This window comes from Micromesistius poutassou, assembly GCF_964030765.1.
Source record: "Micromesistius poutassou genome assembly, chromosome: 6".
In the NCBI taxonomy this organism is placed as follows: domain Eukaryota; kingdom Metazoa; phylum Chordata; class Actinopteri; order Gadiformes; family Gadidae; genus Micromesistius; species Micromesistius poutassou.
The window spans coordinates 8,219,896-8,245,397 of NC_140276.1; the positions used below are offsets into that span (position 1 = coordinate 8,219,896).

At 44.9% G+C, this 25,502-nt stretch overlaps 3 protein-coding genes across 4 annotated transcripts in view; 1 reads left to right on the forward strand and 2 right to left on the reverse strand.

Moving 5' to 3' along the window:
- Positions 1–2,963: 2,963 nt before the first annotated feature.
- Positions 2,964–3,980, forward strand: LOC311344964 (insulin-like; the record flags this gene model as incomplete). Its single annotated transcript, XM_084469322.1, has 2 exons — positions 2,964–3,150; positions 3,832–3,980. 2 exons carry the CDS (start codon positions 2,964–2,966, stop codon positions 3,978–3,980), a joined length of 336 nt encoding a protein of 111 aa, XP_084325448.1.
- Positions 3,981–4,359: 379 nt separating this feature from the next.
- Positions 4,360–13,305, reverse strand: hmmr (hyaluronan-mediated motility receptor (RHAMM)). Its single transcript, XM_084469485.1, has 20 exons — positions 13,169–13,305; positions 12,892–12,990; positions 12,719–12,798; positions 12,533–12,604; positions 11,893–12,081; positions 11,626–11,712; positions 11,395–11,506; positions 11,190–11,255; positions 10,954–11,027; positions 10,389–10,462; positions 9,957–10,303; positions 9,035–9,183; positions 8,428–8,654; positions 7,593–7,709; positions 6,886–7,098; positions 5,934–6,659; positions 5,746–5,818; positions 5,344–5,520; positions 4,880–5,042; positions 4,360–4,765 (listed from the first exon to the last, which is right to left on the reverse strand). Exons 1-20 carry the CDS (start codon positions 13,212–13,214, stop codon positions 4,749–4,751), a joined length of 3,108 nt encoding a protein of 1,035 aa, XP_084325611.1. The 5' UTR covers positions 13,215–13,305; the 3' UTR covers positions 4,360–4,748.
- Positions 13,306–13,654: 349 nt separating this feature from the next.
- The window catches only part of cyfip2 (cytoplasmic FMR1 interacting protein 2), a 29,736-nt gene continuing 17,888 nt past the window's right edge, over positions 13,655–25,502 (reverse strand). For both annotated transcript variants that reach the window (XM_084469548.1, XM_084469547.1), the window contains exons 20-30: positions 24,773–24,892; positions 23,774–23,973; positions 23,572–23,659; positions 23,271–23,414; positions 22,967–23,057; positions 21,244–21,374; positions 19,182–19,254; positions 18,865–18,959; positions 16,678–16,916; positions 15,946–16,093; positions 13,655–15,611 (exon numbers count right to left, since the gene is read on the reverse strand). In XM_084469548.1, coding sequence (XP_084325674.1) covers positions 15,444–15,611; positions 15,946–16,093; positions 16,678–16,916; positions 18,865–18,959; positions 19,182–19,254; positions 21,244–21,374; positions 22,967–23,057; positions 23,271–23,414; positions 23,572–23,659; positions 23,774–23,973; positions 24,773–24,892 — 1,497 coding nt within the window. In that variant the 3' untranslated portion in view covers positions 13,655–15,443. The remainder of the gene's footprint in view (positions 15,612–15,945; positions 16,094–16,677; positions 16,917–18,864; positions 18,960–19,181; positions 19,255–21,243; positions 21,375–22,966; positions 23,058–23,270; positions 23,415–23,571; positions 23,660–23,773; positions 23,974–24,772; positions 24,893–25,502) is intronic.

A 25,502-nucleotide genomic window follows, 5' to 3' on the forward strand; every position in this document is an offset into this window, starting at 1 on the left:
CAGCAGGTGGCATATGGTGTCTGTCCCTCAGCCTGATATGGCACATCACTGTCTGGCCGACTGCCATCTTAACCTTTGCCCAAACTCTAGAAGGCCCAGGGCGCACAGTCACAGACACATTCAACCACTTAATTAACTTAATGACCAGATCAACATACTTACAGATCAGGGCTGCTAGCCGCCGCTGCGGCGGGCGACAAAGAGCAGGTGGACCGAGGAGAGGAGGCGGTGAAGGGGTGGCAGGACGCTGCTTTGGAGTGGAAATGCAGCCAGCAGTCTGTCTGTCTTGTATCTTTTAGTCCTCCTACACACCTTTTCACTTGTGGCTGATAAGTCAACCCGCTCGGCTGCCCGAGGCCTCGATACACAGGTAAGGACTTTATTTCTGCGTCCATTCATATTCAATCTCCATGCAAAAAAAATAATAAGAAGGATATTACAGGAGGAGACAATTAAGAGGTGAGTGCTCCTCCGCATCGTTTCTCCGTGTAGCGCAACTCGCTCGCGGTGCCAAGACTAGCCTGGCACGGCTCCAGAAGCCAGATATCACACGCTGCCAATCTAGAGCCACCTTTCTCTCTCTCTCTCTCTCTCTCTTTCTCCCCCCCCTTCTTTCGCACTCTAGTAAACCAGCAGTGGTGGGCCTGGCAGTAGGCTACAAATAATGTTTTATAAATAATGTTACAAATAATGTAGCCTACTGCCAGTGAACTTAACTTGAAAGACTCAAATGAATGGCAAACGAGCGATTTAACGGGAAATAAATGCAGTGAAGAGTCAATATTTCACATCAATTTGTTTTTTATGTGATAGAGATGAGGCTCGCTTTGTTAGGAACATTACACATTGATCGTCAGTGATGCCAAGCAATTAAATGAAAAAATACAGATTTTGAGCAATATCTAGTGCCACCCACTAGGTCAACGTTGCACTTCTGAGAAGCCTAATCTCCGGTCCACTTACGAAGTACGCGGGAAAGTTCAAATACCGGTAAAGGGGACATTTGGAAAAAGTTACAAATTCCAAACGGTATGGCCATCATCACAGCCGGAAATATATAGGTCATACGGATTCAATATAGTGGGCGTGGCTTCTGAGCTCCCTGTCCAATGCTCACTCACCTACATGTTTGGACTTGGTATGACATTTTACATTTAAAACCCAGCACAACACAGTTAAATGATTAACATGTCATGCCATTTATCTTATTGAGGAAAATGGGTGAGCAAGTATATCCTTTCTTCCTGTATTCATTTTTCACCTCTTGCAACACTTCCTTCTGGTGACACAATGAGTACAAACGCCTTGGAGAGAGTGCTCAAGTCACACTGGGGCCTGGGCAATATGGCTGAAAGACATATTACGATATAACTTGATCATATTGATCGATATCGATAACCATGGATCATTTTAATGACTTTAAAAGACTAGGAATTACCATTCTTGATTTAAACATGTGTTTAACACTTAATACGGCCTTCCACTGTTCTTCATTGATAAATACTCCAATGTCAATACAACAATGAAAAACACTCAAATATTGTTATTAAGTATGGAACCGTGTTTGTGTAACAAACCCAGCTGCTAGATTCGGTGGTCCAGTCTCATCGATATACAGTATATTGAATGTTTTATGTTGCTATTGATCAAAAGTTGATACGATCATTTATTGTTTTATTTCCTAGGCCTATCACGCCCTTTCTTATATCTCGCCTGCCTCTCCTATGTTTATGTGGGTTCTCTTCAAGCCAGTCACATTTACCTGACATGACTCACACATCAGTCTCTAAACGCGTCGCCAGACTCAACCTTAACTTTCCTGCCGGCACGCTCTCTAACCAGCATGTGTTTTCAGACAGATTTAATTTGATTGGCAATAGGGCTGAGCCAGGGGGAAGCCTAAACCCTGACTGGCTCCTTCCTCTACTAACCCTCCTAGAAGTTCAAGACCTTGTGGTCTACTCTTTATCTCAACTGTTAAACCTTATGTGGTCACCTGAGATGCTCCAGCCACCTGTCTGAAGCTCACTGTTCAAATGGTTTGACCGGTTGATGCTACTGGCCTGAAAGCGCACAATGCTGCAGTGCAGATATATTACTATTATTAATTTAGTTTTCATGTCAAGCATTTATTAATCCACTTTGAACATTCTTAAAGGAATGAACAAACCCACTTTAAAGGAATGGCAAAGTTGGTGAATTTATATAGAATCGGTAATGGGGCCATTAGGGGTGTTTTATATGAAACATCCAACATATAATATATAGCATATATAATACTCATGTGAGATTGGTCTTTGGTTTAAAACAGTCAATTAATTATTTAAAGAAGCATAAGCATAGTGTGTTCATGGGTTAATGTGCGTCCACCAGATATGGCTTCCATCAGTCCACCTATTGATCAACACTTATGCGTTAGACATCAAAACATAATTTAGTCATAAGTTAATCTTACACTTGACACACGCTCTGGTTGACTCTGTTATTATTCAAGAGACTGCAATAATATTGCATAACATTGCATTTCTAAAGACTTTGTTTCAGCAAGGCTTTTTTTTCATATCCAGCCCTTTGAAATTCAATGAAACACTGAATTCTTATTCAGTTTTCTCTTCAAAGTCCATTTGGACTTGTGGTTCCACCACATTCTTCAATCACCTCTGTGTTCCGTTTCACTTCTAAAGGGTTGAACGCTACATATTGAACCTGTTGTAGAACTATTTTCTTTCTAAATACAGAAAACCATTGGGGGAAACATCGGTTGTTCTTTGCACTCTCCAAAGAAATGCCATAATTGAGAAAAGCCATTTTATTATTAGGGAACAAACAACAGAAACCAGTTTATTCCCACTGTCGCGGGGATGGGGAGGGAGGCCATTAATGATGCACACCTTCCTTGGTTTTCGTATTCATTCATATTCTGTCTCTGTATTTGTTTGTCTCCCATTGAAGCCGACCCTTCCATGGCCAGGGTACCATGGGCTATGCTGCTACTGCTGGGCCTGACCCACCCCTGGGTGGCCCCAATCTCCACCAGACACCTGTGTGGGTCCCACCTAGTGGACGCCCTCTACTTTGTGTGTGGCGATAGGGGCTTTTTCTACAACCCAAGACGAGCAATCCAGAAGCGGGATGTGCAGCCCCTGCTTGGTGAGGGGGCGTGGGCGGGACGGAGGCGACACAAGCAATGCAAGCAGGGCAGTAACAAGCAAAGAAGCAAGCGGTAGTCGAAGGTTCAGCCTGAACCGTGTCCTAATTGTCCCCTTGAAGCTCTAAAGGGGTTTGAAGCGGGACGTGGTCCCCAGATCTATCAGGCTGTGCACAGAAGCAGTCTTCACCCACTGTGATCAAAGATTGTTATTATAATGAGAATTCCAATTTGGATGGTAACCGGAGTCACAATGTTTATTGGGGGCGGGGGGGAGGGGAGGGGGTGTTGAACGTGCTAAAAGTTAACCGTTTAATAGTGGCCCGGCCTATCATTAGTGGTGTGCTGTTTTCTCTGTGTTTCTCTGTTGAAGTTCACAGTAGAGCAGTTGCCTTGGCACCAAGGTTCACTGGGTGACTCATGCCATCGTACTAAAATTGGAGAAATCTCGATTCCTGATTGCAATCTCTTAAGAGAAAAAAAAAAAAAAAATGCGTGCCTTGGTTGACCCCAAGCTTAGCTAGACTCCCCTTCTTACATCACACGTGAAGCAGCCAGAGACATGCTTATAGGATTGTAGAGATCAGATTACACATCCTTTAACAGCCAAGTCTATTCCCGTACTGGAGCTATTTTTTGTTCATTGGACTTGTCTGTGTGCTTGCCCCGTTCTAAATGAAAAGGTTTCCTGATTGAACGGGCGTGGCTGGAGAAGAGGCCCGCGAGGGGCTCGTCTGGGGGTCACCAGAACACCAAGGTGAAGCGCGGCATCGTGGAGCAGTGCTGCCACAGACCCTGCAGCTTCCACCACCTGGAGGGGTACTGCGACTGACTCCATCCACGCAAAGGGGCTTCACGTCAATATGTGCACCCACTGGACAAGATCACTTCTAATGGACACGAAAGGGCAAATAAAGTTGGTTCAATGTGAGTCTGTGGTTCATTTTGAGATGGGGTGGGATAATGGTTTCTATTTAGCGGCGTTGGCAGCACTCCTGGATCTAGTCCTAGAGTGCTCTCTGCTGGTGGCCAGGGGATATGGTCAACGAGGGGCCACAGAATGATCGTGTTACACAGTAGGTTTCAAAACGCAAACTCCCTCATCTGGGTAATTAGTTTGTTTTTTTTAATAAGTAAAATAAAATTCAATGTTCAACAGTTACATTTTTTCAAAATCTGTATTTACAAAAGACCATATACACACACACACACACACACGGAGATCATGAGAATATTGAACGTGTTTAACATAACCATGAGAGGGAATAACTAGAAGAACAAATTATAAAGAGTAGACAGCCATCGCAGAAAATTGACAATACTCCATGTACACTCAATACTTACAATTCTAAAATAATTCGCCTAAAATAAGAGCTATATATTTTATTGCAGCATTATCAATAATCCAATATCCACCATCAACGGGTTAGGAGCAGTGGTTAGAATCAAATGCTGCTGACACGCTATTAATGAAAGATCTATCCCTGTAATCTCAAGTTGGTAATTAAGATAAAAACAACCTTAAAAATCACTTAAAAATCATGGCTCCTCCAAAAATAAAGCCAGGATAGTCTTGAAAGAATTCCCATCTCCAATCCAGCTACAAATGAAAGTTTCCTGAAAAAAAAAAAAACAGCAGTTAGCCATTCCGACCTTTCTCCAGTTAAAGCAAATAATGAACGTGTTAAATAATAAATAGAAATTGAGCAGTGAGGAGTGCCCCGTCCTCACCCTCCCTGAGGCCCAGGGCAGGCTGCTGGTTCTCCTTGCTGCCGTCATGTTGGAAGGCTTTGCTGGGATCAAACCTGCGCTGCTGAGCTCCTGGCTGCTGCGAGCGCAGGTGATCCAAATCACTCTTCTGGCGGCTCACCTTGGAGCGCAGCTTAGACACCTCCTACGCACACAAATTAGTCAATGAAAACAAGCTGTAGTGGACTCAGTGGGACTCCCGGCCAAAAAAAAGGCAGCGGGTTCAATCTACCAGTTGCCATCTGACGTCTGACCTCAAGCCGGCACATGAATGACGTGCATTTTATAATTTTTTTTATTCATTTATATTTTATTTTATTAAAAAAAAAAAAAAAGGTAACTGGTTGAGAGAAAATTGATTGAATGATCAATCAAAAATCTAATCAAATAAATGACTGAATCAGTTGAATAATGTTAAATCAGTAATATAATAATTGACTACCGACCTGTTTGAGGGTAAAGTTGTCCTCCTTGAGTTTGACCACATGTTTGATCTTCTGTTTCTGGTTCTGGTGACCCAGGAGGTGGGCGTAAGCGTCAGCCAGTCGGTTCAGCTCATCCTGGTTCACCCCGTTCTCATTCAGCAATGCGTCTCGCTCGGCCGCAAAACTGTTCAGTTGCTCCTGAAGCAAAAGATGCAATACAGTGATCACAGTGCCCGCCGATATCGATACGCACAGCCAGACCTACACAGTGACATTCAGCCATTGTCTGGTCTTTGTTTCATCTAGGATGTTGGGAGATCATGTCATTAATGAGATGCATTTCTAAGATGTGAAACCAAATATCAAAAAGAACAAACTGTGGATCAATTTGTAATCATGGAAAGGTTTGGTTTTAAGACTTACCCGGAAGGGCTTGACTTTGGAATACAGGTCCTCATACTGTTTCTTCCAGCGCTCGGCTTCTGAACCCAAAGAACTGAGCACAAAGAAATAACACATCAAGTCCAATACGAACATAGAGCTCGACAAACCAGAACCCCTTCCCCCCCAACAATTACTCCACCACGTACGATCCGACCTCGTTCCCTTACCTCTTCTCCTGCGCTTCAGCGAGTTGTCTCTGGAGTTCCCGGTTGTGCTCCTCCATCTCCCACTGGAGCGTGACCTTCTCCTGCGCCAAGAGCTCCACCTGCTCCTGCAGTGCCCTCCCGTCCCGCCGTTCCACCTCCAGCTCCTTCCGCAGGGCTGCCTTCTCCTCCTCCCCGCTCTCCACTGCGCTCTGCAGAGACGCTCTCTCCCGATGACTGCTCTCCAGTCGTGCCTGCAGCTGTTCACCGTCCTGCTCGGCGCTCGTCAGTTTTTCCCGGAGGGCCGAGCCGTCCCCCACCAGGTCTTCCAGCCGAGAGAGAAGACGGCTCCTTTCCTCCTCCAGGTTCTCCAGCCGGGTGTGAAGCCCGAGCTGCTCAGACCTGCTCTCGAGGCCCTTGTTCCTCTCCGCCTCTGTGAGCACCTGTAGTTCCCGTAGGGCCGTCTGCATCGCCGCGTTCTCCTCCCGCGTCCGCCGGAGTTCCACCAGCGCCTCGTCCCGCTCCTGCCCGGTCTTGGCCTGTCGTGTCTGCGCCTCCTCCTTCTCCCGCTGCTGCTGGGAGCTCTGGAGACCTTCCTGCTCCTCGAGCTGCACCAGCGCCTGCTCCTTCTCCCGCCTCTGAACCAGGACCTCCTCCTGGAGCTGAGCAACCAGCACCTCATGGCTCCCCTCCATCGCCCTCATCTTCTCATCCTTCTGGGCAAGAAGGGTGTTCACCTCGCAAAGCATTCTGGGACGACAGACAGAGCTTTGATAAGGGTAACGTTTACAACATTTATTTTCTACTATGCGCTTCTTACATATTATAATTTATTTTTCATCATATTATTGTAACGTGTTTTGCATATTACTTAGCATTAGTTTTCCACCTGGGATTAATAACATAACAATAACATCATTTTCTGTCCTGTTGTGACGGATGAATGTATGAAACAAATCATTCTAAAGACACCTACTGTGCGTGCTCTTCCCGAGTCGTCTCCTCGGCCCGCTGGGCAGCGAGGAGTCTCTCCCTCTGCTCCTCCACGGTCCGCATGACGTTCTCCACCTCCTCCTCTTTCTGCTGAATGACTCGCTTCAGCTCCTCTTTGAGATGCTGAGCCACATGCTCCTCCTCCGCCTCCAGCTGCCTCACCCTGTCTTCCACTCCGTTCAGGGCTTCTTTTGTGCTGGAAGGAAACAAGAGTTCGATAGGATTATGCAGTTTTGAAAAAGCCTTAATTTTAACCCGTCAATCAAACCATCCTTTGCCCCCGAACCGTCACTTGAATCCCCCCCGTTACTGCTGACACAGAAGAGCTGATTCAATAACCCTTTCATTTAGAAAGTAAATAAAAACAGTATCCTGCTTAAAGTAAAAAAAACAGCATTTCTGTTTCAGTAGAAAAAAGAAAAGGAAACTTGAGTTGTTATTGCTCACCTTTCAGACAAAGTGAGCACATTTAAGACGGCCCTTGGGGCTTCTGGGTACCTCGCAGTGTGATGCCATTTCACAGACAAAATTATAAAATTCAATAATCGGTAGCAACGGATCTGCACTCAACATCACCATGGTACGGAGGCGATTCCGTTCTCTTTGAAAGTGCACCCACATTGCATGCAAATGGTTTTCAAGTCAAGACCACCGGACACTTGTCACCTTTTGAATGGCGTTTCCGTTTACCTCTCCAGCTCCGTGGCGATGCCACCCAGGTTGCTCAGAGAGGCCGTCTGCTCCTCTCGGAGTCTGGCCATGGCTGTCAGGTGACTCTCCTCTAGCAACGCAGCCTCAGTGCTCTTCCTAAAATAAACCAACCTTTAGTCCATCCGACCTGCAAACAAATGCTTCTGACCAGCTTTTCATTGTCCAGAATGTCAGTTTACAAAAGTCATAACTAATCATCGAATAGTGTTATAGTTTGATAATGAAAATGTTGGTGTTCTGTCTGTTCTAGCGTGTTGCAGTGACTGAGACAGGACTCTCCTCATGGTTAACCGGCCAGCACCTTATCATCAATTAAATATGTTTTGCCTGTATGTATGTATGTCAATTATGGCACCCACTGCACTCCTGACCATTCCTGGAAGGAGGGATCCCCCAATTTCTTCCTTGCTGATTAAGGGAGGTTTTTCTTGCTCGTGTGGGGGCTTGGTTCAGGGGGGAGGGGTCATAAATACTTGGCCTGTTAAGCCCTTTGAGTGTAATGTGATAAAGGGCTATACAAATACAATCTAATTAAATAGTTCCTATGCAAGATCAGATACAACTAAAACAACTATCAAACTAGCAATAATAATAGTAATAAAACATTTAATTTGTTAACAAAGTGTTTGAACATTGTCCATAAAAACGGTTAGTTAAAATACCGCAGGTGAAGCGAGACTAGTGCAGCAATCAATGGATACAAATCAAATACACAGTGAAATTAGATTGGATTTAACAGGGTTTACAGCCGGATGTCTGGAGTTGCATCACATTTATAAAATGTACGCAAGACAGGCAGTGTTCCACATCCCACCTGTCCACTGATGCACTGGCCTGGCTCAGCTGCTGCACCAGGTGGTGGTTCTCCTGCTGCAGGCTCTGGAGGGACCGGTCCATCTCCTGCTGCCTCTGACGCTCCTGCTCCTCCATGAGCGCCAACTCCCCCAGCACCTCCTCCATCTCCTCCTTCATCTGTGCCCGCTGCACCTCCGACTCCTCCCTCTCGTGCTCCAGCAGCACGGACAGGGAATCCACGAGCGACTGTGGAGAACAATACGGGATTGAGCAGGGTTTACAGTCAGATGTCTGGAGTTGCATCACATTTATAAAAAAAAGACAGGGAATGCTCTCTTTACTACTTTGCAGCTGTCCCTTAAAGTGATACATATTACCAGTTGTAATGGTAAAAAAACAATGTATGTGTGCTAACCCGTTCTGAATATCGTAAACAAAACGTGACGCTAAATAATTTAACATCTGGTTGAAGATTAATGTATGTACAAAAATAACTGCGTGGAAGCGTCTGCGTGGTCCTTGCGTTGGGTGAACGTGGGACCATTGTTATATTATAACAAATTGTGGAGACAATCGCCTGCACTCTGTTCTCCGTTCACAAAGAAGACAGTAGCCTGGATCCTGACCTTCTCCTTCTCCAGCTCCTCGTTGAGGGTGGTGTGCGCCTGCTGGAGCGCCAGCCCCTTCCTCTGCTCCTCTCTCTTGACCTCCTGCAGGGCGGTCAGCTCGGCCTTCAGCTGCTCCACCTTCCTCATCCCCTCTTCCTGCATCTTGCCTTCATACAAAACACAGACATGTAACTAGTGATCGACTAATCGATATATCGGTCGTCCGATTTTTTTTTATATTATTGTTTTTTTTTTCTTCTTTTTCCCGGCATGATTTACAGTAGGCCTGGGAAATAAAACAATAAATTATCGAATTGTGATAGACTTTTGGTCAATATAAAACATGTTCACTATATATCGATTAAGAGACTGGACCACCATTGTGTCATTTTTAATGATCGAGGGAGCAAAAGCAGTATCGGCTCCAAATATCGCCTCAAGAAAATCGGTATCGGTCATTGGCTGAGGGTGATGAAAAAAAAAAAAAATCTGTATCAGCCCTAAAAAAATCCATATTGGTCGATCCCTACATGTGACACCACATTTAAAATGTCAATCAGCAGACGCATTTATATCAAACGACAAGTTAGGCCAAGAACAAGCAAACCATACAATCAAAATTAAGGGTAACTGAAGAGAACAACTGGACAGGAGGCACGAGGCAGGACAATGAAACACATTACAAACAGTCCAACAGCATCACACTATAAAGGCTAGTGTTGGAAATGGTTTGATCCTAAGGGTAACAGGACTGTGTTGTAGCCCATCCCTCTACAGTGGAATCCTGTTGTGGAATAGCAACAACAACTATTCGGGGTCCACCTAACACTACCACCCTTTCCAGTGCACACACACACACACACACACACACACACACACACACACACACACACACACACACACACACACACACACACACACACGGCAGAGGAGGCCCTACCTCTCTCCTCCTCGTAGGACAGACACCTCCCCGCCAGGTGGGCCATCCTCTCATCCAGCTCCTGCTCGGTGCTCCTCAGCACCTCCCGCAGCCTGGCTAGCTCCGCCTCCTGCTGCTGCACCAGGCCCCGACACGCCTCCGCCTCCGCCTCGGCTCCCTCCATCTGCCGCTCGACGTCCCTCAGCTCCGCCCGAGAGGCGCTCAGCTCCGCCCTGTGGCTCTCCAACCTCTGCTCCGCGTCCAGTAAGGACTGCAGGGACGCCAGCAGCTTCTCCTGGTAATTCTTGGACTCCTCCTCCTTTTGCCTCAGGGCATCCTGGGAGAGCAGCAGGTCCTGCTCCAGTTGCCTGACGAGAACCGTTTCAGAATCAGTGTCGTCATTGTTGTGGGTGTGCTGAGAGATGCGGGTTATCGAGTCTTCTCTATGCCTACCCTGCAGTGTTCCTCTGGGATTCTGACGCAGTTTGCTCCAACGCCGTCTTCTCACGAATCTTCAGCCGCAGATCCTGTGGAAAAAAACAAAACAAAGGTTACATCGTCTAGGAAACACCATTGGGTTCTCAAACTACAATGACCTGCGCATCCTGGTATACGTGACCTACATCATTATAACTCGGCATTAGTCAGGTACCCTAACTAATGCTGTCAGGTACACACACACACCCCATGACATTGTTACTTTTGTCATGTGAAAATGTTGAGGAAAAGCACTTCTCCTAAATAAATTTACAACATTATAAGACTCAAATAATGTTTTTTGTATATATATATATATAGACGCCTTTTGCATCAGCAGTTGATGCCGAAACCCCTGGCGTCGATTTTTGACGAACTCAGAGTGAGAATGTGTTGTTGAAACGGATGCATAGCACACACACACACACACACACACACACACACACACACACACACACACACACACACACACACACACACACACACACACACACACACACACACACACACACACACACACACACACACACACACGTTTTACCTGGACTTGGTCATTGGCTGCATCCAGGTATCTCTGCAAAACCTTGATTTCTTCCTTCAGCTCTTGAATCACAGCTGGAAACAAGAGTTTTAAGATAGAACATTACGTACTATTCTCTAATGGTGGAATCTGGGAAAACCCTGAGGGGAAATTCCAAAGACTTTTAATTCATTATTTTATGAGCACAGATTAAACCTGACAGACAAGTCACTCACGCATACTCAAAAACAACTCACCATGTAGCTTCTCAGTCTCAGTTGAAAGCTCCTCATTGTGAGTTTTAGTTTCCTGCTGGAGGTCCTCTGTAGTGTACAAAGTGAATTGACATGTTGAAGTTTCTGAATCATGTTTCATGCTCCCCATAAAGCATACTGGTCCAATTCATGTACAAAACAAAGACATGGAATTGACTGGTGATTCTTCTGCGCTGTGATGTCTTACCAAGGTCTTGGTTCCTTTCCCCGAGGGTCTTAACCGAAGCCTTTGCAGCTTGTAGATCCGTTTCCAGAACTTTCACCTGACTAGCAGTGTTAACTTGCAGCATGCTTATCTCCTACAAACATAAATAGAAAATGCTTCATTTTAATAAAAGAACACACTGTTGTACCTATTCAACCAATGGTCTAATTGGGAGCATGTAATGGTATAGTACAGAATTACAAAAGTTTGAACCTTGTTTTTAAGATCCAAATTGTTCTTGGCGTCAATCAGTTCCATGGTGAGTGAGTTAATTCTCTTCTTCGTGGTGTCAGCAGAAACCTAAACGTAAGAAAATACACCGCTTTGCTGACCAAATCATACAAGGCTCATCCAGGTGAAAGAAAGGACTCAAGACACAATGTCCACCGTCCACATGCCTGCACATTCACTGCAAGTTGCTCGGGATAAAAAGCGCCTGGCTCAATCGATTGGTGCAAAGAACCAGAGCGAGGTAGAGACCTTGTTCTTCAGGAACTCGTTGGCCTTCTTGAGCTCGCTGAGCTGGCGCTCCAGGGTTGTGCCGCTGGCTGTCAGGCCGGTCCTCTCCCGGACAGCCGACAGAAGCTTGGCCTCCAGCCTCCTTAGCTCCTCCTCCAGTGCCAGGAGACGCTTGTCCTGCTCGCCACGCTGCGTCACCAGAGAGCGGATCTGGAAGCCAGGACGGATTCAGATTAGAAAAAAATAGTAGTAAAAATATGAAAAACACAAAAACTCTGCAAGGTAATTCAATTTTGAAATATAGACAGATATGCATGTACAAACAGAACCTTGGACTTTGAATATGAAATATTGAGGGTGGCATGTGATGCCAGATGGGTACTGGGTAGAGTGAATATTATAAGTTAAAGTATCACCCATCCCTCCAAGATCATGCCCAACCCCTCTTACTCCTTATGCATCTTAAAATATTAATAGGAGCAGATGCTTCCAGCCAAAGCAATTAAAAATGAATTCCGACACACAAGAGGAAATAAGGGTTAGGAATCTTGCTCAAGGATGTAAGGCAAGCTGCTACCATTGGAGGTTCACTAGCAACGACACCTCCCGTTCCCCATTTCGATATTAAATACATTCATTTGGATGGGATGGCTGAAAATACCTCCTTCTCCAAGAGCTTCTGCCGCTTCAGCTCCAGGGTGACGCCAGGTTTCTCCTTCACACTTGATCCAACCTAAGCGACGAGGAACCAGTGACAGAATTGTGATTGTTCAATGGTAGACGGTTTATTAACGTACTCTAATGAGAACCGCTATCTGACTCCAGCAAACATGCAGGGAGATCTTACCAGGCCGTCCACAGACATGGTGCGACGCACGGGTGACATCGGGACGTCTGGACACGGGGGTGCAATCGGAGCCGTCCATACTGGAGAAAAAAAGGTATATATTTTTTGTTACAATATCTTTCCTTAAAGAGAATTCCTTGTGGATTGCTGTGGTACTAATGACAGGAACCCACCCGGCTTCACAGTCGTGAACCGCTGCGACTTCTGAAAGGAAGCAGGTCCCTTGTGGCCCTCGTCCTTCGGGTTGTACGTGCCAGGTGCTGGGCCACAACCTTCATGTAGGTGAACAGAATGGCACATTAACAAGGCAAGGAAGAAAATCCCCGACAGATTACGAACTCGGCAAACATAATCCAAACATGCAGACTGGGGCCACAACATTAGGGAAGCCAATTGACGCGAGCTACGCATCATCTGGAGCATTGTTTGCAACTTAGTCGTTATACTCACCGATATTTTCATTAAACCGTTTCAAAGGTGCTCTTGAAAATGACATTATTTGATTACTCGGTAGTGTATAAAGAGTTCTCCGTGACAAATCTCCGTGACTCTCAGCAGACGGTAAACTGTTCACTCACTGAGACGAGGGACGCTTCACCGCTGAAAATTCAAAAAGACGTCACACGCACCTTTGGCCAATGGGCGTCTCTGACGTCACACACAGGATTTGATTGCCACATGGACTGACCAATGAGACCGAGCTGTGGCACCAGAGACCCGTCCTATAGTACACAGACTTCCTGTTTGTCACTAAAAATTGTAAACTATTCACAACATAACGAACTCATTTGCATAATTTGCAAAGACTTGTTGACAGTGAAATAAAACCACTATTCAGTTAGATATTTTTATTTCATGTAAATACAACATCATTTTAAATCCTTTGTAGGACATTTGTTGTACATCATATATTTTCTCCTTTTTGTATTTCAAAACATGTTCACTTGTACAACAATATCATAAACAAAATATTATGTCACAAATGGTGCAATTGATGACAATAACTTACACTTGCCATGCTAAAGTTTGATGACGATGCATTTAAACCTCCATTTTTCCCCAAGATTAGATCAACCCTTAAATTAGGAATAAATGTATGAAGTGTGGATAAATACAATAAAGGACCAGTGATTTGACAAAAGCCTCCATTCAAATGGAGCAGAAAATAAGAAAAATCACAGGGCTGATTTTGAATGAGGATTCTTATTCGAATTTCTTCGCTTTTTTCAAATGAAAAAATAAAAGGGACATGGAACATTTTGCATATTGCATATTTTAACACTGCTTAACCTAAAGCAAATTCCAACAATAGTAAATACTTAATATATTTAGGAAAATGTCCCTTCAATCTCAACTGAATTTTCAATTTTTTTAAATTGACAGTTGGGATTATTTTTTTAATTCTTTGTGTTAGGCCACCACATCCATTCACACTCACAATTGATTAACCTAGTACAGCATTGTCTTACACAACGTAGAGGCATTGTCTAACGTTTGTTTCATTTGTTTACTTTTTTTTTTATTATTATTTTTCATCCGTTAATCTGGAAAATACATCTGTCCAGATTCCACTTTTTTTTTCTTCAAAATGGTTAAACAATATCAATGTGTCCATGTACATAATATAAAACAACTTTTTCTGAACAAATAACAAAATTAAGAGAACAACTAAAATTGAGGTTTCCAGTCAGTAGTAGAGACAAGTATGCAAAATGATGTTGATTAAATTATTATTATTAATTTAAAAACAAGGACAGTTACAACACTCCACTTAGCTCAATAACCAATGGTTCAACAGTAACATTTACAGTGTAAGTGGATTGAATAAAATATACCAGGAGGCCAGACAATCAAAACGTAAAATAAATAAAAAACCAGGAGGGGAGGTGTGCCATTAGAAGAGCTTTAAATATTTATAATTATAAACAATGCATCATGAAGATGGCCCACTGAAATGACCTGTAGCCTCATGATCCTCCATTGTTGGAATTAATCCAGATTTAGTCACAATCAACAATGTGGTGCCTGCAGATGTACTCACAGCAGCCGAGCTACAACACATCAGAGCACCGTGTTGGAATGTAATGTTATTTGTTGTATTGTAATCTATAAAAAAAAATGTTTTGATTCACTTATTTGAGGCTCAACTGTAAACCAAAACGTTCCCACCGGATTTGACGGCGGGGATATCGTGACCGCAGCCAAGTGGAAACAAAACAACCCACACCTGTCTCCAAAATGTAACTACTCTTTTGCATGTTTGTGCCATCGATCCAATCCCCAGTAAAAGTAAAGGCTAAAGAAATAGAAGAAGGCATGCATGAGTGTGAATTAGCCACATGGATATAAAAGTAAAAACGAAAGAAAAAAAAAAGATGAGAGTATTACACTTTGCACCTGTGGTCGTAATCCAGTCTGATGCCCATTAGGCAGAGCCACGGACACGCAATGCCTGATGGAAGAAGTCAGAGATGCGTCAATTCTCCGGAAATTATCTCTGAAAAGACAAATACAGGCATCTAGAGAACTTGAAATTGGTATGCAGGGAGAAATGTACATGAGTGCTCTTGGGTGGTGGATCTATAACAGCTCTGGTCAAGGAACCAATGAGAAGCAGAATCTCTGTCCCAGCTGTGGGAGTTATGTGTGGGTGTGCTATTTAGCATCGGCGGGGGGTGCTGGGGGGGTGGTGGGTCAGCGGGGTGGGGGCGTTGGGGGGGGTCTTTCAGCAGGTGGTGGCCAGAGACTGGTGTATAGGGGGCTGAAAACAGCGGACGTGTTCGACGGTGGAGCTGTCCGTCTCCACGGCCTTCATGTACTTGTTGAGGATGGCGAAGATCTCATTGTTGAGGATCTGGTACTTCCTGATGCGGTCCGCCATCTTCTTCAGTGGCTGTGAACCAAATGAGGAAGCAAGGCACCATTTAAGTCACGACCACAGAAAGACGTTGACTAAAGAGTTTATCAAAGAAATCCTAAAAGTAATCATGCGGTTCTTTATTGAATAAAAGGTATTTTGGACATTCTCAGCTTTCTATCAGATTCAGAAGAGAGAGGAAGAGAAAGAGTGTGTGTGTGTGTGTGTGTGTGTGTGTGTGTGTGTGTGTGTGTGTGTGTGTGTGTGCACGTGTGTTCCTGTCTGTGAGTGTGAGTCTGTTAGCGTGTCAGGGTGTGTGTGTGTGTGTAAGTGTGTGTTTGTGGGACAATGAACACCATAGTACACTCACCACGTTCTTGATGATCTCGTCCTTGCCGTCCTGCCGCTGCACCTTAAGCAGGTGGTAGCAGAAGTCGAAGAGGTCGAAGCGACGCTGCTGTCCCAGCAGCACAATGATGGAGCAGCCGGCCCAGTTCAGCCCGTCCCCGAAGCACTGCCTGGGGGAGAGAGGGGAGAGGAGAGAGGAGAGAGGGGAGAGGAGAGAGGAGAGAGGAAAGGGGAGAGAGGGGAGAGAGGAGAGGAGAGGAGAGGAGAGAGGGGAGAGGGGAGAGGAGAGAGGGGAGGGGAGAGAGGAGAGAGGAGAGGGGAGAGAGGGGAGAGAGGGGAGGAGAGGAGAGGAGAGAGGGGAGAGGGGAGAAGGGAGAGGAGAGAGGGGAGGAGAGGGGAGAGGGGAGAGGAGAGAGGAGAGAGGGGAGAGGAATCAACAAAGGAAAAATAAACAAACGGGAGGGAGGAGACTGGAACCGTGAGCTATGTTGGTGCCCTGCTTTACCGAGGTAAAAAATAATGATGATCCGACATTGTAATGCACGCACACACACACACACACACACACACACACACACACACACACACACACACACACACACACACACACACACACGTGCACGGTCACACACACACACACACACACATGCATGTGCATGATCACACAACCACACAAATGTTTACGATCACACAGACACACACAAACCCACACACACACCCTCAGAGACACACACACACACACACACACACTTACTCTGCCGTGAACTCGTGCGTGCCCACGGGGATGCAGTAGACGAACTGCATGGCGCTCCACAGGCGGTGGAACTCCATGCACTCGTCCACGTGCATCACGCCGTTGGTGGGCGGCGGCCCGCGCCACACGGCGTCCTGCAGGAAGCTGCGGATGCGCGTCAGGATGACCTCGAACATGGACAGGCCGCAGCACAGGCGCTCTTTGGTCAGCAGGTCACCCTCGCGAGCAATGGCAATTTGCTGCGGATAAGGAAAAACAAGACAGATAAGATAAGATAAGTCCTTTATTAATCCCCCTTAGGAGAAATTCACCAGTGACCAGCAGCACAGTGGGAAAAGAGAGTGCGAAACAAGAGTATATATATAAATAAATTCACCAATTGAAATAAAATATAATAAAAAACTATTAGAATAAGATAAACATACTATATACATGTAACTGTCCGTTTGTAGGTGACTTGTGCATTAAAAAATAAATATGACTATAAGTATAAATATGCCAATGTGCAGGGTTCCTGAGGTAATGAAAAATGAAATAAGTAACAAGGTTTAATTTGTTTAAACAACAATCAGTCCTGGGGGGTATTCCATCAACCAAGCTAAACGCAAAGTAGGGCTTATTTCAGCTAGAGTTGCATTCCATGAACGTCACTTAAGGGAATTTCCGCTAAGTAACCATGGCAATTTATCCGACCAAACTAACCTGGTCGGGAGCAGGTTAACTGTCAGGCTAACTTGAGCGGTGTTTCAGAGAAATCCATCTGTCAGCAACAATTGTACCATCAGAAGGTTCCGCCAAGCCTAGTCCTCACAATTTTGTCATAAATGTGCATATATGAAGTACAAACAGCGTATATTTTCACTAAGGGTCTAAGATTAAGTGATGCAAATGAAATAATTCAATGAATTGCTATCTATTATTACTGTGGCTATTTTTTCAACACATTTTTACACTAATCTATGTATTATCGCGTAATCAGTAATCAGAGGTTGGGTGAATGGTCTAGCACTTGCCCTGTGATACACGTGACCCGAGTTTGCATCCAGACTAATGCGTAGAATTCTTGGCGTTGGCTTCATTTTGTAATTCCCTTTATTAATTTTATTAATTCCCTAATTAAGAATATTCAAAGAAATGGAATGAAAAGTTATTTGATTTCTCTAGTAATCCTTCCTATATTACTATTACTTTCGTGGGGATAGAACCCCGGACGACCGGGTGCAAGTCAGACACGTTAACTCGAGACTATCTCCCTGCTTTCAAATCCATGGTCAATATTAAATTAAAATATGTTACGCTTAATAGTACTTATGCATTCAACAGATCGCCGATTTTTGTGCCAGGCAGCCTCCCTGTTTCTATTAATGGTTACGGTGTTCCCTTTTTGAGTTATTATATGCGTGTACTCCTCATAGACCTCCACAAGCAGCTTCTGTTCGCCGCTGGAAAAGATCCCGCTCGGTCCTTTTCGGACATTTGATCCATGATTCGACATTCACGGTTATGGGCTGGTTACATATCTCGTGAACGCGCGTAATCCAGGATAACGTTAGCCTGGCTTGAACTAACCTGAGCAAGGCGCGGCTGAACTACGTTGATGGAACGGCTTAAGCCTCAAGTGGAAGTTGGCGCTAGTTCTAACTGGGCTTAATCAACTAAGCGCCGCTTTCGTTAGCGACTTTGATGGAATACCCCCCTGAGGTGAGGGGTTTAGTCCTTAATCAGACTAAACAAACAAACATGAACTCACCGTGGGTAGGATGTGTGAAAAGAATCCACGGACCAATCAGGGAAGAGATGCCCTGATTGGTCGGAAATGAGCAGGGAGCCGCAAAATATTTTAATTGGCTCATACAGAGGCCGGCGCACTCAATTCAAAACCGATATTCTCCCAGCGCATTTCACTCATCCATAGCTGATGGATGAGGGCCATTTCTAACAAATGACTCTCAAATGATAGCTTTCTATCTTACGTACAGCACCTTTAATATAATACAAGTACAATAATAAAAAGTTATTTTTATTATTTTACTCATGTTCAATGTTCTCTTGAACTTGAAAGAATCGCTAAAACAGTCAATCCCTTTGAAGAATTTATTTATAAATGCTGCTGGCCGTAAAAAAAAAACAACCTCTCTTTGAACAGAGAAAAGTGTTGCAGGAGAGTGCGGGGTCGTCGAAGCTTACCTGTGGGGTTCCCAACCTCTCAATTAGAGGAACAAGATGAAGAGGAGCGTACTTGGCTTCCAACCTCTTCATCCTCACTTCCAGTCGCTCGCCCTCTGCAGGAAGTGCACACACACACACACACACACACACACACACACACACACACACACACACACACACACACACACACACACACACACACACACCCATTGGCCATCAGCCTCAGCTCTTCAGAAGCACTCCTGGCCAAAAACTTCAATGGCAGCATTGCCAGGAACCGGGTTAATCCCTGGTTTCATCCCTTAATTGGACTTTTTACAAACCCCTTTAAATACCTTTGATGTAGACCCTGGGCAGAATGTTCTGGAAGGGGGCAGCGTGAAGCAGATCGCAAACCTCCTCCTGGGACTGGGGATCAAATAAAAACAGGGCAAGAACACACACACACACACACACACACACACACACACACACACACACACACACACACACACACACACACACACACACACACACACACACACACACACAGTGGGTCATTTTTAACAATCGACTTTCACCCGAGCGGACGGACGGAGCATGCATGGTAGTGGGAGCGGGAAAAGGTCTCATGCTGTATCTTTGTTCACTAATCAAACAATCATTCCAACAGAAAGTTTGAAAACGTGTCGATTCTAAATGGATGGTTTCCAAAGGGACACGCCCACTCCCACCCCAGGGCGTCCTTTTCACGGAAGTGGAGTAAATGTGAATGAATGAAGTGTCTGTGAGCCTATCACAAGGCAGTGTTGGTCATGTTACAACTCCAGTCTGTCACTCACTTGACAGCACTGAGGGCTGTAACAGTGTCCACATGGGTGGTTTTAATGTACTATCTGATATGCCGTTACTGACCATGGTGTGTGACCGTGTTACTGCTGGTTAATTGTGTGATGCGCTGGGTCAAGAGGTGAGCTTAACTCACCTCTGAGAGGCAGAACCACCACTCGTTCTCTGTAGCGTGTGAATCAATGTGTTTGTTATGGTCTACGCTCGTATGACGTCATGTGGGGGTTAGTTATGAATACACATAAGAGAAGGAGCAGTTCGTAGATAAACCCAAATACTGGACTTAACTACGAGAAAATAACTATGATTAAATGTTGAAGGCCATGCAATGATGATTGAAAACACACACACACACGCACACCTTCATGTATGCATTGTTGATGCATTCACCAGAAGTGATAGAGAAAATGATGTTTGATTAGTTGTTTAAGTGGAGCAGGCAATACAGGCACCCAGAATGGAAGGACAAAATGATAAGTTAAGCAAACGTGAGAATTGATAAACCGACCATTCCTTAACCATTGCTTTTGCCATGGAAGCCTAAGAATGACGGGTCTCGTACTTAATCCACCTTACTTTGTTGATTTTGATAATATTGTACATTAGGTTCATATCTTTGTTCTCATTACTGGCACCAAAGCCGTGCATGAACATATTTAGTCCTTTTGCTTCCATGGTGGTTTGAAAGTAAACATTTTGTGCCAAAGTAAAAAAAAGGAAGTCAAAACTGAGGAAGGAGAATAGCAAACCAAACCACAAGATAAGATCAAATAAAAAACAAAGAAGTTGTGTTATTTTGTTACAGACGACAAAACCTAAATTCTTACCACCTGTGGTAGTTGCCAGCATGTAATGAAAAATAGAGTTGCATTTCAGAATAAAATACATTTTGAGATACAGGTACCACGCCAACCTGGTCAGGGTTCCGTAAGCAGCAATAATAATAAGCAATAATCTGCCATTTTAGAAATGTTATCCATCACACAGGCCTTGTCCATGCACTCACACTCACTTGTCCATGCACTCACACTCACACTCACACAGGTTTAAACTGGCCAATCATTAATAATCAGAAAGCTGCCCAATGGCAGCCTCTCCCATGATAAGACCAATCAAAATAAAGCAACTTAAAATGCTATACAGTCAGTTTAGTTTAACTTTTTAAAGGAAATAGAGGCAGAAATGTACGATAAAAGTACAAAAAGAAGAAAAACAATGCCATATATAAAGAGAAAGACAGATGACAGAGGAAAAAAAAGATAAAAAGATAGACCGATGATAGATAGAATAAAGAGAGAGAGAGGTGATAGATAGATAAATAGATAGATGACAGATAGATAGAATAAAGAGAGAGAGAGGTGATAGATAGATAAATAGATAGATGACCGATAGAAATAGAGACAGATACTAGATAGAATATCGATAAACAGAAGATAGAAATAGAGAGATAGCTATATCTATAAATAAAAAGAGGTAAACAGACAGATGAGAGAGAGAAAGAGAGCGAGAGAGTGAGAGAGCGAGAGAGAGAGAGAGAGAGAGAGACAGACAGATGGATGCGGGGCTGACCAGAGCTTGTTCGATGAGCAGGCAGAAGAGGATGGCGTTGCCCACTTCCCTTAGGCTCTGGAAGACATCCGTCTTCAGCTCAGCGTACTCTATGATGTCCTTGAGCTGGTGGTGGAAGAACTCCAGGATTCCTGAACAGCCAGGGACCACAGAGTTGTGATTAGGGTCTGCACTCAATCTATAGATTTAATTATACTGCAGATGGCTTTAATGTGCTTTCGTATCGTGATTTTGTATCGTGGCTTGAATCGCTGTTTATCACACGGCTTTGTTGAATACTCGATTCTGATTGGCCAATTGGGGCTTTCAGCTGCCCTCTGACCACCAGAAAGCCGCCATAAACAACAGCGCGTTTCCGACAGTGGAATCTAGTGTTCGACTTTTCTTTTAAAGCGGATGCAATAAAATAATTGTTGTATTGTAATATTTTGTATCAAATTATTGATTTATTTTGTAAGTAGCCATGAAATCAGCAAGATAATAATCAGTGAGCCGGACATTATTGTGAAATTAACCCTGTCTGGGTCCAGCCACACCGGCTACATTATCCCTTACGCAAGTACGTTACGTAAGTTGGGAGTTCAAAAGTATGAATAGGTATCACATTTTTTAACAATCCTAGGCAAAAATGGTAATACATTCTCGTAACAATGCTTGGGGAAGATTTCTCCATTTAGACCAACCTGTTGCTATTAAAACAAAATCCAAGTTTTTTTTGCTTGACTTTGGATTTGCCTTACAGCTGAACGCCCAACGCAAAACAACGCAAAACACATCTCACAGCACGACTGTACTTTAGGGTGTCACCGTCAAGAGCACGTACAGCAAAAAAACAACACACGTAATACGTATATATAAAACACGTGTCCTATATTAATGTCCATTCAGAGGCCCTGACCCACATTCTGACCAGGATTCAGGGAATACCAGGAATACCGGCTCACAGATCACACTAAAGCAGGCTGAGCGCACGGTGTGAAGAACACACACATAACCTGACCGTCTGTTAATCCGCACGACGACCGACTGGACCACAGAGTGGGGGATAAAACCTCACAGACAGAATGAGGCGTGCGCTTCTAGGAAGTAGATGACAGTATTAGATTCCTAATTAAATTCACCTCCCATTCACTTTGTATTGGAGGCGTGCTCTCACAGGGCAAGGGATTGTGGGAAGGCTCGCGTGCGGGCGGGCGTGTGGGCAGAAGGGGCGGGACACAAGTGGAACTTCAGTTCACTTGCAATGAGCGTGTCTTGCAGCGCACATTGGGGCTTGTGATTCGACAATCGACGTTCAGTGAGTGCTGGCAGACACTAGAGACTACATCTCCTGGTTTTAAGCACTTCCATCGACACAGTGGTGAACTCCCAACTCCGAGAGAGAGAGAGAGAGAGAGAGAGAGAGAGAGAGAGAGAGAGAGAGAGAGAGAGAGAGAGAGAGAGAGAGAGAGAGAGAGAGGGCGGGCTGTTCCACGCGTTGTGTAAATGTGACAGTGCTTTTGGTGGGGCCGAGGCGTCAAGCTCTTTGTTCTTTAAGATGCGTTGATAGTGTTGTGTTCCAACAAGGACTCCTGACAGGCTTAAACCTGATGAAGATCTGTTGATCCATACCTTGCCACACAAAAAGGCAGTAAAATAAATAGATACTTCACACAGCAATCTTCCTGACCCAAAGACAACCTGTGGCGGCTGGGGTTTGTTTGTGGGGTCATTCCATGCTCACCTGGGGAGCCATACTCGTGGCGAGGCAGACGGCATATCTTGGGCATGACTTCTATCAGGGTCTTCACGTACTGCAGGATGGTGCCTTGCAGCTGCCAAATCAGAACAATAAACAGTGAGGAGAATGTCCAATCAGAACACTAAACAGTGAGGGGAATGACCAATCAGAACACTAAACAGTGAGGGGAATGACCAATCAGAACACTAAACAGTGAGGGGAATGACCAATCAGAACACTAAACAGTGAGGAGAATGTCCAATCAGAACACTCAATGACCAATCAAAAACGACAGAGCCAAACGTACCAGGCTCTTGACAATCTTCAGCAGCTCTTCCATCACCACGGCGATGCCTTGGTAACCAAGGAGACGGCAGATGGTCTTGAAGTGAGGGGGGCCGACAAAGTTCCTGTAGGAGCTGTATATGTGGGAGTAGGCAATGTTCAAGGGCTGGGCGGGGGGCGGGGGGAAGAGAAAAAGTAATTAATATCAGAATAAAAAAATGCGGGTGCTTTATACGTTTGATCATTGAGTGCTGATGGCCGTCAGTAATCCACTAGGGTGGTTTGAGTGACAGCAGAGCTGAACTGCTGAACTCTTGCCTTACCTTAGACCCGTACAGGTAGTAAGGCTGCACATTGGCTGGTTTGTCTCTCTGCGGCTCCTGGGTGAAGGGTATCGCTGTGCGCACGAAGCTGCGTAAACACAGAAAGGTATAAAGAAATCAACGCAATATAAAAAACACAAAGAAAAACGTCCCCCCATTTAAAAAAAGCATCCCGCGCTTGGGAAAACGCAAACGGACGCACCGGTTGGTGGAGCCGTTGTAGCAGTAGTTGGGCAGGAAGTCGAAGTTGAGCTCCCAGAAGACGTGCAGCGTGATGCGGCCGTACGGCGCTGACACGTTGTGGTTGGCCTCGCGGAACATGGCGTCGAAGCTGTCCAGCGTCAGGTGCTTGGACAGCAGCCGGTGGGTCAGACGGTTGATCTCCAGCAGCCACTCCAGCTCCTGGTCACCCGCAGACATCCAGGAACCATTTAGAACTCATCACAAAGGGGCTGGGTTTATACAGCGCTTTGTTGTCACCAGAGGCCACCCAAAGCGCTCCATGATATCGCCTCACATTCACCCAGTCATGCACACATTCACACACCGACGGCGGAGTCGGACCCCTCAGGGCGACAGCCAGCTCGTCAGGAGCAGTCAGGGTGAGGGCGTCTCGCTCAAGGACACCACGACACTCAGCTAGGAGGAGCCGGGGTTCGAACCAGCAACCTTACGGTTACCAGCCAACCTGCTCTACCTCCTGAGCTACTTAACCGCCCTCCATCATAACTCATTTCATTATGATTTAGTCGTTTTGGAGACACTTTTATCCAAACGTCACTTGAGACGTTGAATGAATGATTGTACATGTCATTCGATGTGGTTTGTGAGCATGGATACAGGTACACTGTGGACATAGGAGATCAAACCCAGTACCTATTGACTGGGAGTCAAACACCTTTTACTTCTAGACCCTTTAAACAAAACAAAACCTTTGTTTTAGCAAACCCGCCCATAGCATACACCTTCATAAAGAAGCTAGTTTAATCTCCACATTGCACTCTCCCATGTGTGCCGCTAGGCGGCAGTAAGGAGTCCATCAGTGGCTATTTTACACCACAAGGAAGAACCATTCAGGATTTATAGATGTTTATCCAAAGTAACCCTTGGGGTTGGTGGTTCGGTCAAGGTGTCTTTTGTGTGCGGTGTGAGCGTGAGCACGGAGCCACGATGCGTGTTCTCCCTGGAGGGGACTGCTCACCACGATGGAGGTGAGGTCCTCGCTCTCGAAGCGGCTGATGGCCTGGTCCAGGGACTTGTACATAGCGGCGGAGATCCTCTGGGTGATCAGACGGTTGAGGTCGATGGAGCGCCCCAGCAGCTGCAGCACAGGACCGAGAGCAACGAGGTCAGAGAGGTGAACTCAACAGTGATGAACAAAGCTCTGCTGAGCTCCACCTCGCATTCTTGTCATATATAGTCCTGATTTTCCTTTATTCAGTTCTGGTGTTTTTATTTTACTGTATTGTATTGTATGTTGATTGTGTGTATTCTATTTTGTGTATACTTAAAACCAATAAAAACATTTGAATAATATTTTCCTGATTTGATATTTAAACTATAAACCTTTTTTGATAGGTTTGTCAAAATGTTCACGGCCGTCAACCAGTTGTCAGCCCAGCAAATACAATAACAAAGTCAAATACCCATAAGAATTAAATGCAGAATATTTCTATTATAATTGCTTTTCAATATTTACAGTGTAGTAGTAGTACAGTACAGTGAGGAGCAGGTATGGGTGAGGGAATCACTCCCAAGGACAGCGTCAGGTTAGACTGCGGACATTGGGGATCGAACCCAGGTCCTTTCGGATGGGAATCGACACCCTGATCACAACACTGCTATCCTGTTCGTGCCACTGTATACGCAGCAGGAACAGGTCAATACAGACACCAGATCAATACTTCTAATGAGGAGAGCGGTGGTGAGCT

Excerpts from the sequence above, each read along its gene's own strand:
- hmmr (XM_084469485.1), bottom strand. The coding sequence starts at position 13,214 with ATGTCATTTTCAAGAGCACCTTTGAAACGGTTTAATGAAAATATCG. Across the intron at positions 12,991-13,168 it reads ACGGTTTAATGAAAATATCG|GTTGTGGCCCAGCACCTGGC; the intron begins GTGAGTATAACG and ends ACCTACATGAAG. Across the intron at positions 8,655-9,034 it reads AGGAGCTGGAGAAGGAGAAG|TCGCTCGTGGATTCCCTGTC; the intron begins GTCAGGATCCAG and ends TGTTCTCCACAG.